The sequence below is a fragment of the Palaemon carinicauda genome, chromosome 31 (genome assembly GCF_036898095.1).
Source record: "Palaemon carinicauda isolate YSFRI2023 chromosome 31, ASM3689809v2, whole genome shotgun sequence".
Classification (NCBI taxonomy): Eukaryota; Metazoa; Arthropoda; class Malacostraca; order Decapoda; family Palaemonidae; genus Palaemon; species Palaemon carinicauda.
The window spans coordinates 7702155-7716993 of NC_090755.1; the positions used below are offsets into that span (position 1 = coordinate 7702155).

General features: G+C 46.6%; 1 protein-coding gene across 1 annotated transcript in view; it reads left to right on the forward strand.

The window, feature by feature from the left end:
- LOC137625085 (serine-rich adhesin for platelets-like) overlaps positions 1-14839 on the forward strand; it is a 78728-nt gene that overhangs the window by 62780 nt on the left and 1109 nt on the right. Inside the window, exon 6 of the mRNA XM_068356016.1 lies at positions 10225-11127. Within this exon, the coding sequence (XP_068212117.1) occupies positions 10225-11127 (903 nt within the window). The remainder of the gene's footprint in view (positions 1-10224; positions 11128-14839) is intronic.

Here is a 14839-nt window from a genome sequence, read left to right on the forward strand (position 1 = left end):
AAGTACTCTCGCTGCCCAACAACTTCTAACAAAGTGTATTCCTTTGCACCTGGTATGCTTCTCTACGTTTCCCTCTCCCCACAGCACAACCCCCATCTCTCGCTCACTTAGCCTCAGTCCTGCATCGTCTCTCAGCGTGTGCATCTCCCACTTCGGCCGTTTTTTTGTGCAGAATCACGTTGTGATTATAGTGATTTTAATGTAAAATGTGATAGGTACTTTAGCTACCCCACATGAAAAGTACTTGATGATGATGAGTTGCGTAATGCTTTAGACTTCCTGCGTAGAACTTCGTACGTAAACGATTATTAGTGCTGCACTGATAATTTTTCTTAACATTTTTATTGTATTAGTGTATTCATTGCATAATACTGTAATGTTATTGTTTTTTTTAACTACAGTACTGTATAATACTCTATACGAAATGTCTTACTTTACAGTAGTAATGTAGTTGTAGCCTACGTGCGCAGTGACCTGCTGAATACAGTGAACAATTATGAGTGTTACCTTAGGTAGTTAAGCTACAGTGATCCCTCATTGTTCGTGGTTAATGGGGACCAGAGACCCCCGAGACGGGTGAAAATCCACAAAGTAGGATTGGGCCTCTCCCCCTTAATTTTTGTGTGTAGAAGAATGTTTAAATACTGGATGTGTGTGTATATATATATGTATATATATATATATATATATATATATATATATATATATATATATGTATATATATATATATATATATATATATATATATATATATATATATATATATATATATATATATATATATATATATATATATATATATATATATATACAGTATATTATGCTTAAATCTTTTGTATTTAAAGTATGAAATCATATCAGTACAGTGCTGTAATAAATACTACATTCACTCACAAATATTTTACATAGATCTACAATATACATTAACACACTCGTATATTTTACTTAAATCTACAGTTTGTAATTACTGCACATACACACACACTCTCTCTCTCTCTCTCTACGATATTATTGTGTTCTATCACTCGCCAATACAGTAGTATCTTCAGCTGTAATGGTGACGACGCTGCAGATGACGACAATGAAGGCGATGACAATAATAAGGCTGATGACGATGACAAACCTGTACAGTTCGATGAATGATGATGATGGTTTTACTGCACAGGTATAATGAGGCCTTTAAAGCAGTTCTGGAAGAGCCTCATCATCATCGGATATCGGCGCTGGGTTGTCGTCATTTGTTTGTATGAGAGGCACAGAGGCTCCCACTCCAATCATAGAGGGTAGAGGTTCACCCAAAGGCTCTTCTGCTGGAGGCGCTGACGGTGTATCTGGCTTTTTCAACTTTATCAAGAACATGGTGATGGGTAGTTGCTGTCGTTGCTGTTTCTTTTGTAGTAAAATACGTTTTTATAATGCCCTAAACCCTTCAACACGGTTGCAAAACTCGACAGCTCGAACCATATTCTCTAGACTTTTTGTGCAAAGCGTTGCAATGCCCTTACCATGTTGCACATTTCTTGCAGGTTCTCCAGAGTAAGGTCAGTCTTATTCATTTCTTCGTCTTGCTCTTCTTCACTTGCTGACTTCGTCATTTCAAGGAGGTCTTCGTCTGTTACCAGGTCTGAATAGCCCTCGATAAAGCTGTTCATGTTTTCTTCCGTCGTGTCAACGTATCCTTCATCCTTAATTATGCGGGCCAGCGTCAGTGCCTTCTCCATTGCTGAGTGATGGATTTTTCATTTTCATTTCTTGCATTGCTTGCTGCAAGTTAGTTAAACATGACGCAATGTTGTTGTACTTGTGCCAGTACTTTTTCAAGGTGAAGCTTTCTTCGCCATGGTTGTCGTCATCGTCGTCAACTGCCGCGATGAGGCCCTCCATCGTGGCACGAGTGTAGAGTGCCTTAAATGCACGAATGACCCCTTAATCCATCGGCTGTATAAGTGCTGTGGTGTTAAGGGGCAGAAACTCGACCTGCACCCCATCATACTGCAGGTCTGTTGCATGCCCTCCTGCACAGTCCATCAAAAGAAGGACCCTGAAAGGGATGGCCCTTCTCAGTCAGATGTAGCTTTACCCCAGGAACAAAGCAGTGAATGAACCAGTCTGCTGTCAGGGCTTTAGTTATCCAGGCCTATGCGTTATTCATCCAATAGACTGGGAGCATAGCCTTATTTTTATTTTTCAAGGCCCGTGGATTTTTTGCCTTCATAAATAATGCCTGGCTTCATCATAAAGCCTGCAGCATTACAACAAGTAAGTGTGACTCGGCCCTTGTGCGCCTTGTAGCCTGGTCTGTGCACTTCATCCTAGAAGAGGAATGTACGTGATGACAATCTCTTCCAGAAAGGAAGACCTGTCTCGTCCATGTTGAAAGCTTGTTCGTAGTGCTAGTATGCTGTGGTTCGTCAGCATCATCTTCATCGGCTTCTTCTTTGTTGTTGTCATCGGGTAAGTTTTGATCAAAGAAAGGCTTGGCCTTTGTCCTGATCATATTAGTATCCGAACTCGCGGTTTTTTTTTTTCGTACAATCTGCAATCCACAAGGCTAATGCAGCTTCCATCTTAACAATTCGCTTATTACGCGGCGTTATGTTTCGCCTATTTATTTAACATTATTGTCTCAGTGCTGTGGATGTTCACTTTATCTTTCTTTATATAGCGTACAGTAGATTCTCTCATGCTGTAATGGCGTGCCACCGCGGCATAACTTCTGCCTTCCTTCATCATATCTAAAAGTTTTACCTTTCTCATTTCTCTTACAATTATGATGCTTTTAGCACTGTGCAGGGTACTTGCATTCACAGCACCACAAATCTGGGTCCTCTCCTGAATTTACTCACACGTTCACACCAAAAATCCACCCCACGGTTGTAAAAGACAAACCTTTCTTACACTTATCAAGGGCTTCTACCCTTTTGCTCCAAAGTCATCACGTTCTAGTGATTAGGGATCGTATGATAGGAGGATAAAAAGCTCTCTTAGGGTCCGGGCAAATTTTATATGGTAAAGTTAAAGGCGCACAAAGTGAAGATTATCACACAGATGTTGACTGAACGGAAGATTAGGATGGAATTAAGGTGGGAAACTACCTGCTTTTGAGAAAAATAGTCAATGGAGAAGCGACGTCGTGAAGCGTATTCATCATACAGGAACGCTGTAAGTAGGCCAATAAAAGCTTATTTCATCAATTGAATGTTATTGAGGGTCTCTAACAAATAGATTAATCCAAAAGTACTGAAGTCTGAATTCATCTTTCTGGATTAAAATTCAATGAAAGACCATTACTTTAATCATAAAGAAATATGTTTGTTCCAACACGGAAACTTACCTCGAACTACTTTCCTAGGAGTATCTGGAAATCTCCTCTCATCCGACCAGAGTTTTGTGTAGTTTACCCTACTTCCATTTTCTGTGAAGGCTAACCTCGGGCGGAAGGATACGTGCCCTGAGGCTAGTCCCGGGTCAGGGAGCGTGCTAGCTTGGGTCTCGACCCTCAGTAAGTTCTCTGGTCGCATCTTGATATCATTTCGACGCTCACCGTATCTCATTGCGACCCTTGTGTCCCGCGTGGTTCCCACGTGGTATCCCTGTGCTTTACCTTTGTGTCCCCGTGTGGTTACCTTATCCTTCCCTTGTGTTCTCACGTGTTATCCTTGTCCTTATTACCCTTTCCCGCTGCGTTCCTGTGTCTTGCGGTGTTGCGATAGTGCGTGATGGAGCATCCCCGCCATTGTCCTGGGCCTAGAGCCGGGAAGTCGTGTGGTGCGTTTCTTTCTAAGCCAGAGGTAGACCCTCATTCCTTTTGCTCGTCGTGCAGGGGTAGAGTGTTCTCCGTCGGACACGTGTCCGGAGTGCGTTTCTTGGAGCGAGTACCAGTGGGTACGATTCAGTACCAAGCAAAAGAAGTCTGCCAAGCGTTCACGCAAGAAGGCTACTGTAACACCTCTTCTCCCTTTACGTCTCCAGAAGGACCGTCGAGTAGGGTGTCCCTTCCATCTTCCCCTACCCAGAGTAGGGGACAAGGTAAGTCCGTTGCGGGGAAGAAGCCAGAGGCTCTTCCCCAAGAGTCTTTTATCCATGATAGTGGGGTAGCAGCATCTTTCCAGCCAAGTGAGGGGCCTGAAGGTGAGTTTAGTGGGGGTCCTAGAGACATTGCCCTGGTGCACGCGGGTCACGTCTCTTCGGATGACCCCATCTGGAGTAAAACTGTCCCTGTCTTTTCGCCCGCTTCATGGGCAGGTTTTTCAGGTACCTCCGCAGCTGAAGGCGCCCCAGAGAAGGAAGACTCACCGGCGGCGGATCCCCTTGAATAGGTCCCTCCTAGGACGCCTTGTAGGTCCCCGTTGAGGTTGGAGGAAGGGCTTCGATCCTGGTTCCCCAACATAGAACTTCCACGCTCTCCCCCAGCACCGCCGTCGTCAGTTCCGGAAGTGTTCCTGCAGCCCGCGCTCTCCGTAGGACAACAAGCCGTTCAGACGACCACTCTCCGGGCCCCGGCCCCTCGGACGGGTTATGAAGAGTCCTCCAATTCATCGGTTGCTACAACTCTCTATTCCTCAGAAGGAGAAAACCGGAGGAATTCCCGACGGAAGCGTGAGAGATCCCGGAGGAGGCACTCCCGTTCTCGGTCACGTTCCAGGTCTCGACATGGGAGGAGGCGCTCCAGGTCTCCTAGGAGAAAATTCAGGAGGAGCAGATCACAAGAGGAGGAATGGGTGGTCATCCCCCGCAGTAAGCTCGTGGACCTTACTTCGGTCCCTAGCACTTCAGGCTGGCGACCCAGAGACAAGTCCCCAGGAAGGTTCTCCAGCCACAAGCTAGAACCACGGAGGGACCCAGCCTCACGGACCTCCTCCGACAGGCGTAAGACCGCGAGGGTTCCGACTCAATCCGCCCAGCGGAGGGAGTCGCAGCCTCGTCGTGCCCTCAAAAGTGGTACCACGGACCATGGAGAAGGAGAGACGGCTTCCTCCGTCGGGCAAGCTCACAGAAGCTGCGTCCTCCATGACTAAGGACAGACAGAAGACGGAGCCCCTCGCCGCCACGGCAATGCCCGTCCTGCGTCCAGAGCCTTACGCGGAGGCATCCGCCTGTGGGATTCCCTCTAGAAAAGTAGGCCGCCAGACGGAGGACATCGATGACGACGTGGAGCGCGCCCCAGCGGAGGACTCGGCTTACAGGAGGGTGATAGGCCTCATTAGACGACACCATCGTATTGAGGAGCCTGAACCCTCCGACGAGGATCCCTGGCGTTCTAGCCTCAATAGACTAATGGAGGCCCCCGCCCAGCGGAGTACTCCGTTGGCTCTTCCAGTGGCCAGAGACGTGAGGCTCGGTAGAGCTCACATCAACAAGATTGTGTCTGGCAATGCAGAGGCCCCCAAGTCTCAGAGCTCCTCGAAGTTGCTCCAGGGACTGAGGTCCCAGAGTAAATTCTACCTTCCGGAGGGTCAATGTCCAGGGGCCTGCAAGTTGGAACCCTCCCTCGAAGTTTTAGGCCAAGGGGCCCCAGAAAACAGGGCCTCATCAGCCCCAATCTGCTTCTCCCAGTCAGAGGAGATGGCAAAAGACCTTGCAAACGTCGCCTCTTGGCTAGATTGGTGGGCCTCCACTCTCGTAAGTGTTCAATCCTCCTACGACCTTTCAGTTCTGGGGAATCAGGCTCTCCTGAAGGAGCTAATCATCTCGGGAGGTAGGGCATTAAATTTCTTGTCCTACCAGTCCCTAGCCCAATCAGCCAACTGGGTACTCAGGAGGAGAGACACTGTCCTGAGCAAGCTGTCGAGGAGGATACCGGACAAGGAAGCGAGGGCCCTGAGAAAGCTGTCGAGGAGGATACCGGACAAGGAAGCGAGGGCCCTGAGAAGCCTGCCCCTATGGGAAGATGTCCTCTTTCCCCTGAAGGAGGCAGAAGAGATCATGGAGAAGGTCTTGAAGAGGAAGGAGGTGAGTGTTCCAAGACCTCAAGCACCGAGGAGGCCCATCCACAGGAGGCCCCCGTCCGATGGTCCTGCTACTCCTCGAGCCTCGTCTAGCCAGCACAGGAGAGACTCCCCAGCTGCTACTTGGTCACAGCCGTATCAGCCCTCCCGTAGGGGAGCAGCATCAGTCCCAGCCTCCTTTAGAACTTCCTTCTCGGCCTCCAGGAGGGGGCGTACAGGTCGTTCCTCCAGAAGAAGATAGGGAGAGAGGCCCCCTACTCCTGCCCAAGCCTCAGGGGGGGGGGGGGGGATGCCTCAGACTTTTTTGGCAAGCATGGAAAAACCACGGAGCAGACCCGTGGACAGTAACAGTGTTGAAGGAGGGGTACAGGCTACCGTTTCTGGCAGAACCTCCGCCCCTGATCCCGGCCATTCAGGTGGAGTGGTTGACTCCCAAGGACCCCTTGAAGAGAACAGCCTTACAAGAGCAAGTTTCCATGATGCTGGCGAAGGGAGCAATGGAAACAGTACGGGACCCGAGCCCGGGCTTCTACAATCGGCTCTTCCTGGTGGAGAAAGCAACGGGAGGTTGGAGACCGGTCATAGACCTCTCGGCTCTCAACAAGTTTGTGTGCAAAACCGACTTCAAGATGGACACCCCAAAGTCGGTCCTAGAGTCCTTAAGGGAAGGGGACTTCATGATGTCCATAGACCTCAAGGATGCTTATTTTCAAATTCCAGTCCACCCCTCCAGCAGGAAGTACCTTCGGGTGAAGTGGGCTGCAGTTCAGATCCCTCTGCTTCGGACTATCCACAGCGCCTCAGGTCTTCACGAGGATCTTCGCGACAGTCTCAGTGTGGGCTCACGAACGGGGCATCCGCCTGATACGTTACCTAGACGACTGGTTGCTCCTTTCATCCTCAGAGGAAGTTTTGAGGGATCAAGGCGCGAAGGTTCTGCAGTTCTGCAAGATTCTAGGCATCACCATCAGCCTGGAGAAGTCTCATCTGTCACCCTCCACCAGGATGACTTATCTAGGAATGGTCCTGGATTCCAGTCTAGTGAGAGCCTTTCCGTCAGAAGAGAGGCTGAACAACTTGGACAAAATCCTCCGCCCCTTCTTGGCGGGATAACCCAGGAGAGCAAAGGACTGGCAGAGGCTAATAGGTCACCTCGTGTCATTGGAGAAACTGGTTCCCCAGGGGAGACTCAAGCTCAGGAGCATCCAATGGAACCTTAAGGGACTCTGGAACCAGACGGATTCCCCCCACAAGGTGGTTCCAGTTCTCCCGGAAACGGAATAAGTCCTAGTGTGGTGGCAAGACCGGACAAACACCCTCAAGGGGATGCCCTTTGCAGCCGAGCCCCCTGAGATGCTTCTCTTCACAGACGCTTCCAAGGAGGGATGGGGTGCCCATCTCCTCGGAAGGTCACCAAGAGGCAGTTGGACGGAGGAAGAAAAGGCACAACACATAAACATCCTGGAGATGAGGGTGGTTCGAAAGGCGTGCCTACAGTTCGTCAACCTTCTACGGGGAAACACCGTGGCGTTGATGTGCGACAACGCCACACTAGTAGCATACATAAAGAAGCAGGGAGGACTGAAGTCGAGGGAGCTGTGCGATCTCACGTTAGAACTTCTGGATTGGGCCACGACAGGACAGATCACGATCGCAGTGAGGTTCATTCCAGGGAAAAGAAACGTCCTGGCCGACGGGCTCAGCAGGATGGGTCAAGCAGTGGGAACCGAGTGGACCCTGCACTCCGAGGTAGCCAAACTCATCATCCAGAAATGGGGTTCGTTTGTGATGGATCTCTTCGCAACAAGGCTGAACGCACAACTCCACGTATTCTGTTGTCCTGTCCCAGACCCAAAAGCGGCGTTGGAGGACGCCTTTCAACACCGGTGGGACAATCTGGACGTATACGCCTTTCCCCCTTTCGCGTTGCTCAGACAGGTGCTCAACAGGGTGAGGACGGCCCACAACCTAAAGATGACTTTGGTAGCGCCCTGGTGGCCGGAGAGAGAGTGGTTTGCCGACCTAAAAGAACTAGCGTGTCTTCCCCCGTGGCCTCTTCCAGACAGACCAGACCTGCTGCGGTAACCCCACTTCCAAAGGTTCCACGACAATCCTCGATCCCTCCGCCTTCACGCGTAGAGGTTATCGAGCGTCTCCTGTGGAAGGAAGGCTATTCAACTAGAACGGCCGAAAGGATGTCAGGATATCTGAGGCAAAGTGGACCACCTTTACGAAGTGGTGCTCCAGAAACATCAAGCCGATGAGGGCCTCTATTCCAGACATTGCGGACTTCCTGGTACATCTCAGGGATGTAGTCGGTATGTCTATCCCGGCCGTCAAAGGAGTCCGTGCAGCTTTAGGACAAGTCTTCCTACTGAAGGGCATCGATCTGGGTTCCTCGAGACATATCTCAATGCTCATCAAGAGCTTCGAACAAGCATGTCCCCCTCAAGCCGTCAGGGTGCCGCAGTGGGATGTGGCGAGGGTCCTGAAGATGTTCAGTGAACCCCCGTTCGAACCCCTGAAAGACATAGTGGACAGGGACCTCACCCTCAAGACTGTCTTCCTGTTGGCACTGGCATCAGCTAAGAGAGTGGGTGAGATTCACGGGCTGTCTTACGAGGTCTCACACGCGAAGGGTTGGCGTGAGATTTCCCTCAAGTTCGTCCCGACTTTTGTGGCTAAGACCCAGAATCCAGAAGTTTGGGATCCCAAGTTTGAGGGCTTCTCAATACCAGCAATTCCTCGTTCAGGCAATCCGGAGGACTTGAGGTTGTGTCCTGTCAGAGCTATAAGGAAATACCTGGAGAGGACTTCTAATCTCCGTCCTGGTATCAGGAGCCTTTTTGTCTCCACAGGTACAGTGAAAAAGCCGGCTAAGACAGGTGATTATCAGGGCCTATAGCAGTGCAGGCGCTCCCCTGCCGGGAAAACCCAAGCCCCGTGACATTAGGGGTCTAATTACCTCCCTACCTTTCGAAAGGAACATGGCAGTGGCGCAGATCCTAAGAGCAGGCACCTGGTCTAACCAGTCTACCTTCACAACGCACTACCTGAAGGAATATTCAAGAAAGTCCCTAGACGGGTTCTCTATAGAAACAGTCATCTCCGCGCTCCAAGCGATTTAACGGTGTAGCCCCAGGTACAATCGTGGGTAGTAAGACCAAGAGACACAGGTTCGTTAACTTAAAAACCCCCTTGTTCCTCCATCCCCCTCTTTCCCTTGGAGATAGACTCGGGTAGAGCCTGCACAAGACCTCAAGTCACATCATCATCAAAGGACACGTCTCCGAGGAATTTTTGCACAGGTGAGTTACTTAGACACTAACATGAGCTCTTTGTGTAGTTTTCTCCTACCTTTCGTTTTCTGATCGTCTCTGAACCTAGCCCCCTATCGAGGTTCCATTGCATCCTGCTTAGCTAGATCTAGGGGCCAAGAAGGACACTCCCACCTCCTAAAGTGTAAGTCTCCTAAGAAAGTAGTTCTAGGTAAGTTTCCGTGTTGGAACAAATCACAAATTTCAAGTAATTTGTATTTTTCCTAACATACTTACCTCGAACTACTTTCGGGTAATGGCCCGCCCTTCCGTCCCCGAGTGTCTTCCTGACCCTTTAAGTAATTAAACAACCAAGAACTTACTGAGGGTCGAGACCCAAGCTAGCACGCTACCTGCCCCGGGACTAGCCTCAGGGCCCGTATCCTTCTGCCTGAGGTTAGCCTTCACAGAAAACGGAAGTAGGGTAAACTACACAAAACTCTGGTCGGATGAGAGGAGATTTCCAGGTACTCTTAAGAAAGTAGTTCGAGGTAAGTATGTTAGGAAAAACACAAATTACTTAAAATTTGCGATTTACTGTATATTTGACTAAATTCTATGATCAGCATAGTAATCTTTTGTACCCAAGTACAGTACAGTATCATCATATCAACTTGAACAAAGAGATGCAATTGAAATACAATATATATTAACTGCTTTATTTCGTGCAATTCTTGTGTTTATCTGTAGTAGTAGTAGTAGTAGTAGTAGTAGTAGTAGTAGGAGGAGGAGGAAGAGGTTCAATGTCCCTTTATTGGTAGGTGTTTGTACCGAGTAGTTACAGCACAGGCTTATTGTATTTGCTTTAAATTATTCTGTGAATTGTGCATAGCATAATTTTAAACCATGAAAGGCAATAGGAACATGATTAATTATAAAGATAACTAGAATTTGGAAAGTAAGCTGAAATGAGATTAAGAATTTTTTTTTCTGTAAGTTTTTCACATTTCATTTTGCAGGATGGTGTAGGCATTTTGAAACCAAAGGATGCGGAATTTAATGATGTAGCATTTATTTTTGATAAGCTTCACTATTCACTATACCAGAGAGTGAAGCGAGAACTTCCCCATGTATCGTGCATATACATACAAGATGTTGGGTATCACAATGCTTTTGATAATATTAAAGTACACCATTCTTGTGGTAAAGGAACATTGTATGTGATGTATTGTGGTACGTTAACGGCTTTAATATCTGAAGATTACCCTATGCCCTGCAAGAAGGGATGTCCTTCCAGTTATCGTAGGTACCAGCTTATCAGTGGAAGTGAAAATGACATTTATAATTACCTTGTGGAATGTGCATTATTGTTGAGGAAAAACATAGAGGCCAACAAGATTGATAAAGTTATCTTCTCAGAAGTGTTTGAATTTGAAATAATGTCTTATCCTAATTTCTGTGCACATGAATTGAATCCTTATAAAAAAAGCCTCCCTTGGAAATACCTTTTGGAAACGGCTTTTGCTAGATTTAGTTTTTGGGTGACGATGGACAAAGAAGAACGTGGATTTGTTCATTGGTGTCATGAGGATGTTCTCTTGAAGTTCCTTACGTTAGGGGCATTTGGTTACAACCCGCAGGTATTTGGAACGGAAAAGAAACCCAAATGGAAAAATATTAGAAATCAAAGAATTACTTTTATTCATGAAGCCATGCGTAAAACGTTTTTGAATACTGTGCGTTGCAGTATATTGACTAGAACATGTACACAAATCACTCCTTACAGCCATGAAAGGAAAGTGAATGATGATGTTGTTATAGTTTACGAAAAAAGAGACACAGAACGTAATAAGATCGAGTCTGAAAATACTAAGAAAGAGAAACATGTTGAGGAACAGATAACATTACAATCTGTAGAGAAGGTTAGTGTAGAGCAAATTTTTTGTTGCGACTTTTGTCAGATTTGGTTGCTGCTGATTTTTTTAGGTAAATAGTTTCTTGATTTTGTCGTTTACATCAAGGAATACAATTTGTCCCCTACTTTTAGTTGGCATCTTTTATTTAAACTTCTCTTTGTTCCAACACAAATACATACTATCGTCCTTTACTATAAGAGATGGATAACAGCGAAGGCTGGAAGACGGCAGTTAAACTTTAAAAAAGGTGTAACAGCCGGCAGGGTAGTTACTTGCCAGTAGGGCTGGTAATTCCCCCCCCCCTCCTATAGCTCACTGTAACCGCATTTGGATTTAAACTGTCAGAGAGTGAAGTTGTTCCTCTTTCGAATTTTTTTTTGGCCATTTTCTGTTTTTGCTTTGACTTTGAAATTTATTTTTTTTTCCAGTGAAAACTTCCCCCAGTTGTGTGTTTGTGCATGTTCATTGTGTTGACATGTCCTGGTGTGCTGCCCAAGACTTTTGGTACATTTATGAGCAGTAAGGAGGACGGTCTTCACAGATTGTGTTGGGCATGCAAAGGACACTTATGCTCGGAAGCCTCTCCATGTAGTAAGTGTTGGGAGTGGTCATGCTCCCTGTGGGTACTGTTCAGCAGGAGGAAGAAGGTGGTTAAAAGGAATTCTTCGCCATTGCGGTCTCCCTCGAAGTGTAAGAAGTCCCAGCTGGCTTCTTCCATCCCTGGGACTCTCCCCTCAGACTTTTCCCTAGTGGTCTCCTGAGGACTCGGGAAAGAGTGATGGTATTGTAACGCTTGATAAAGCCCAGGGGTAGAGAGACTGTGCCATTTGCCCTAGAGGTACCTCCTCCTCTGGGGGATTTAACCTCTACCATTTCCTTGCAGAGAGCTGACACCTTTCGTTTGCGCTGCTCCCTATCAGAAGATAAGTTTCATCAGTTCCTTAGAAACATCTTCCTCAACCTGATGCTTTGGTGATGTCTCCTCCTCAATGGGCATCCCCTTTAGCTGCTCTTCTGCAAATCTTTGCTAGAGATGTGCTCCTGCAGAGTTTCTTCCCCACCGGAGGACCACTTCAGTTGCTGCTTTTCCTCCGTTGAGATCGTCAGCAACTGAACCTTGCAGTTCTTCGTAACATTCCCATTAGACGGTGTCTCGTCGCAGGCGTGATCTCTTTCTTCAGATAGAGATCCTGGTACCTCCTCATGTAGTCAGCGTAGACCATCTGCTGCAGACTCTTTGGCTAGACCTGCGGTTTCCAAAACTTTGCCTTTGAGATCTGTTATTGCCTTACCTTTACTTGCCAGGTCTTCTGCACCAGCTGAAAGCTCTTCGGACTCTAGATGCCTTCTGTTTGACGCTTTTTCTCACCCTAATCGCTAGTAGCGTGCTCATCTAAGAGAGTCTGATCTTCCACTTCTCGCGAAAGTGCCTCTTCATTGTCACCTCGGAGGTCATCAGCTAAGCTCCCTAAGCCTTCACCTCGCTCATCGCGCAAGTGCTTACGCGCTTTCCATGACCAAACACACTTCTTGGCGCTCCAGATCTCCCTACTTCTGAGTCAGATCGTCAGCAATGGGGAAGTCTTTCTTCCTCGCCGTGTAATGACCGAGCACTTTTTTTTTGCCCACACACCAGAAGGAATTGCAGCACATTTTTTGTGCTTATATATCAAGGAGAGCTCGCCGTGTGTCGGAAGTCAACACATCTCCAGCAAGAGTAGAACCATCATCTATAGGTAGGGTTCTTCTAGGATCAACTTCTCCGGAAAACGCATAGGCACATACTTCGAGGAGGTCATTAAAGGCAAGACATCTCGACCCTGGAAGAACAGTCCACGTGCAAGATACATCATCGGAGCTTGTCCTGTCAGAGAGCCTGTAAGTCCCTCTCTTCCAACCATGAACAGGTCTTCCTTCCAAACGATGCTGCAGATCACTCTGCCTCGAGGGGATACCAGACCAAATTGTCACTGGGGCTCCCTATCTCTAATAGAGAATACTCTCTCTGAGAATTGTAGGCTGATATTAGTTATTTCGGAAGACCACCCTGAACCGTCACCCAGGTCCAGAGGGGTTCAGGACCCTCGCATCAGATCTTCTGTTCCACTGTCGCCATTCTTGGCAGGAGCCCAGAGGAAGGAACTGAAAGACGCTATGTCAACCAGGAAAGGGTATTCATTAACCCCCAAAGTAGTAGTTCAGGAAAAGTCTTCAGTCTCACATGGCGTATACTCAACCAAATCATCATCTCAACTCCTGTATTTTCCACACGCGGACGAGGTGACTATTCCTGCTCGCCCCTCCAACCGACTCCAGCTGATGATGAGTCCTCTCGCCATCCTGGGCTGGGACGACATCGTAGCCAAACCCAAAACCTTTTTCTCCCCACAGGCAACCCTTTGTATGCCGTAGCAAACTTTCTCACTGTTGGTGTGTTATTATTGCCTCCCATGCTTCTTACTTGACCAAAGAATAGTTTAATATGACCTTGACTGAATTTTTAGGTCATTATGAACAAACAACCCTTTGTAAGCCATAGAAAACTGTCTCGCTGTGGGTTTATTATTATTGCCTCCCATGCTTCTTACTTGGCCAAAGAATAATTCAATATGATCTTGACTAAGTTTTTAGGTCATCAAAAATTACAAAGTCCCACTATCAGATGCAATGCTACAGAGTCTAGAAAGCCAATGAATCCAGTTTTTGTATTTGATTTTAAGATATCTTTACCATCTAGAAGTCTTATTGAACTAAAATACATTAGAAAGTTTTAATATTTGCATTATTTTTTTCTGAATTGGCCATTTAAATCTCTGTCAAGTAAGGTGTTAAATACCATTATGAAATCAACAGTAGCTTTACTTCCTGCTAATTCACTTGTTTTTATCAGGGCAGAGTTTTAAGTTATAACCAGTTCATGTTGGTGCTGTATTGCTATCTAAAAAAAATTTTTTTTCTATTATCCTTGTCACATAAGCAGCTTTGAGCTTACTACCTCTTTTTCTTGGAGTCTGTACAGGTGTTCTGTTCACTCCCATTTTACATCATCATTTATCATGACAACATTATATCCACGGCGTAGTGGCCTGATTACACATAATTTGAATTCTGATCAATGAAAATTTTTATACCCCCAAAACAATTTCTCATAAGTTTTATCCTGTGACATGGAAAAGTGACAAGGAAAGAGGCAGCATCTGAAAAAAATTGTCACATTTGTAAGTGCGATTTCTCATTTTATTTACAGATGGCATTATAATCCCAATACGTTAACACTTGCGTTTAAGAAGTAACTACCCATTTATTGATTCATGTATTATAAAGTAAGATATTTAAAACTGGGTGATAGTATTTGTTATACTTATAAAAAAAACTGGCACCTTAATTCACGTGTGGTCGCGCACCTACAGCCAGGGAGGGATTCAGATGCCAGTCCCAATATGGCCACCAGGTACCAAAGTTGCTTAATTTATCCCGCAGCAAGATCATTATTCCTCCAAGGGTTACAGTGAGCTATAGAGTGGGAGGGTCATTGTCAGCCTCTTACGGGCCAACGATTCCGGATGCTTTTCTGGATTACAAGGTGTAGGAGCACAGACTTCAGCATTGGCTCAATGCTAGTCTGTATAGCTCCTGGGTTCGTTTTCCAGCCAGTTGGAACAGGGATTTCCTTCCGCCTAATGATAGCTATCCTATAGTAAAGGACGATTGTATTTGT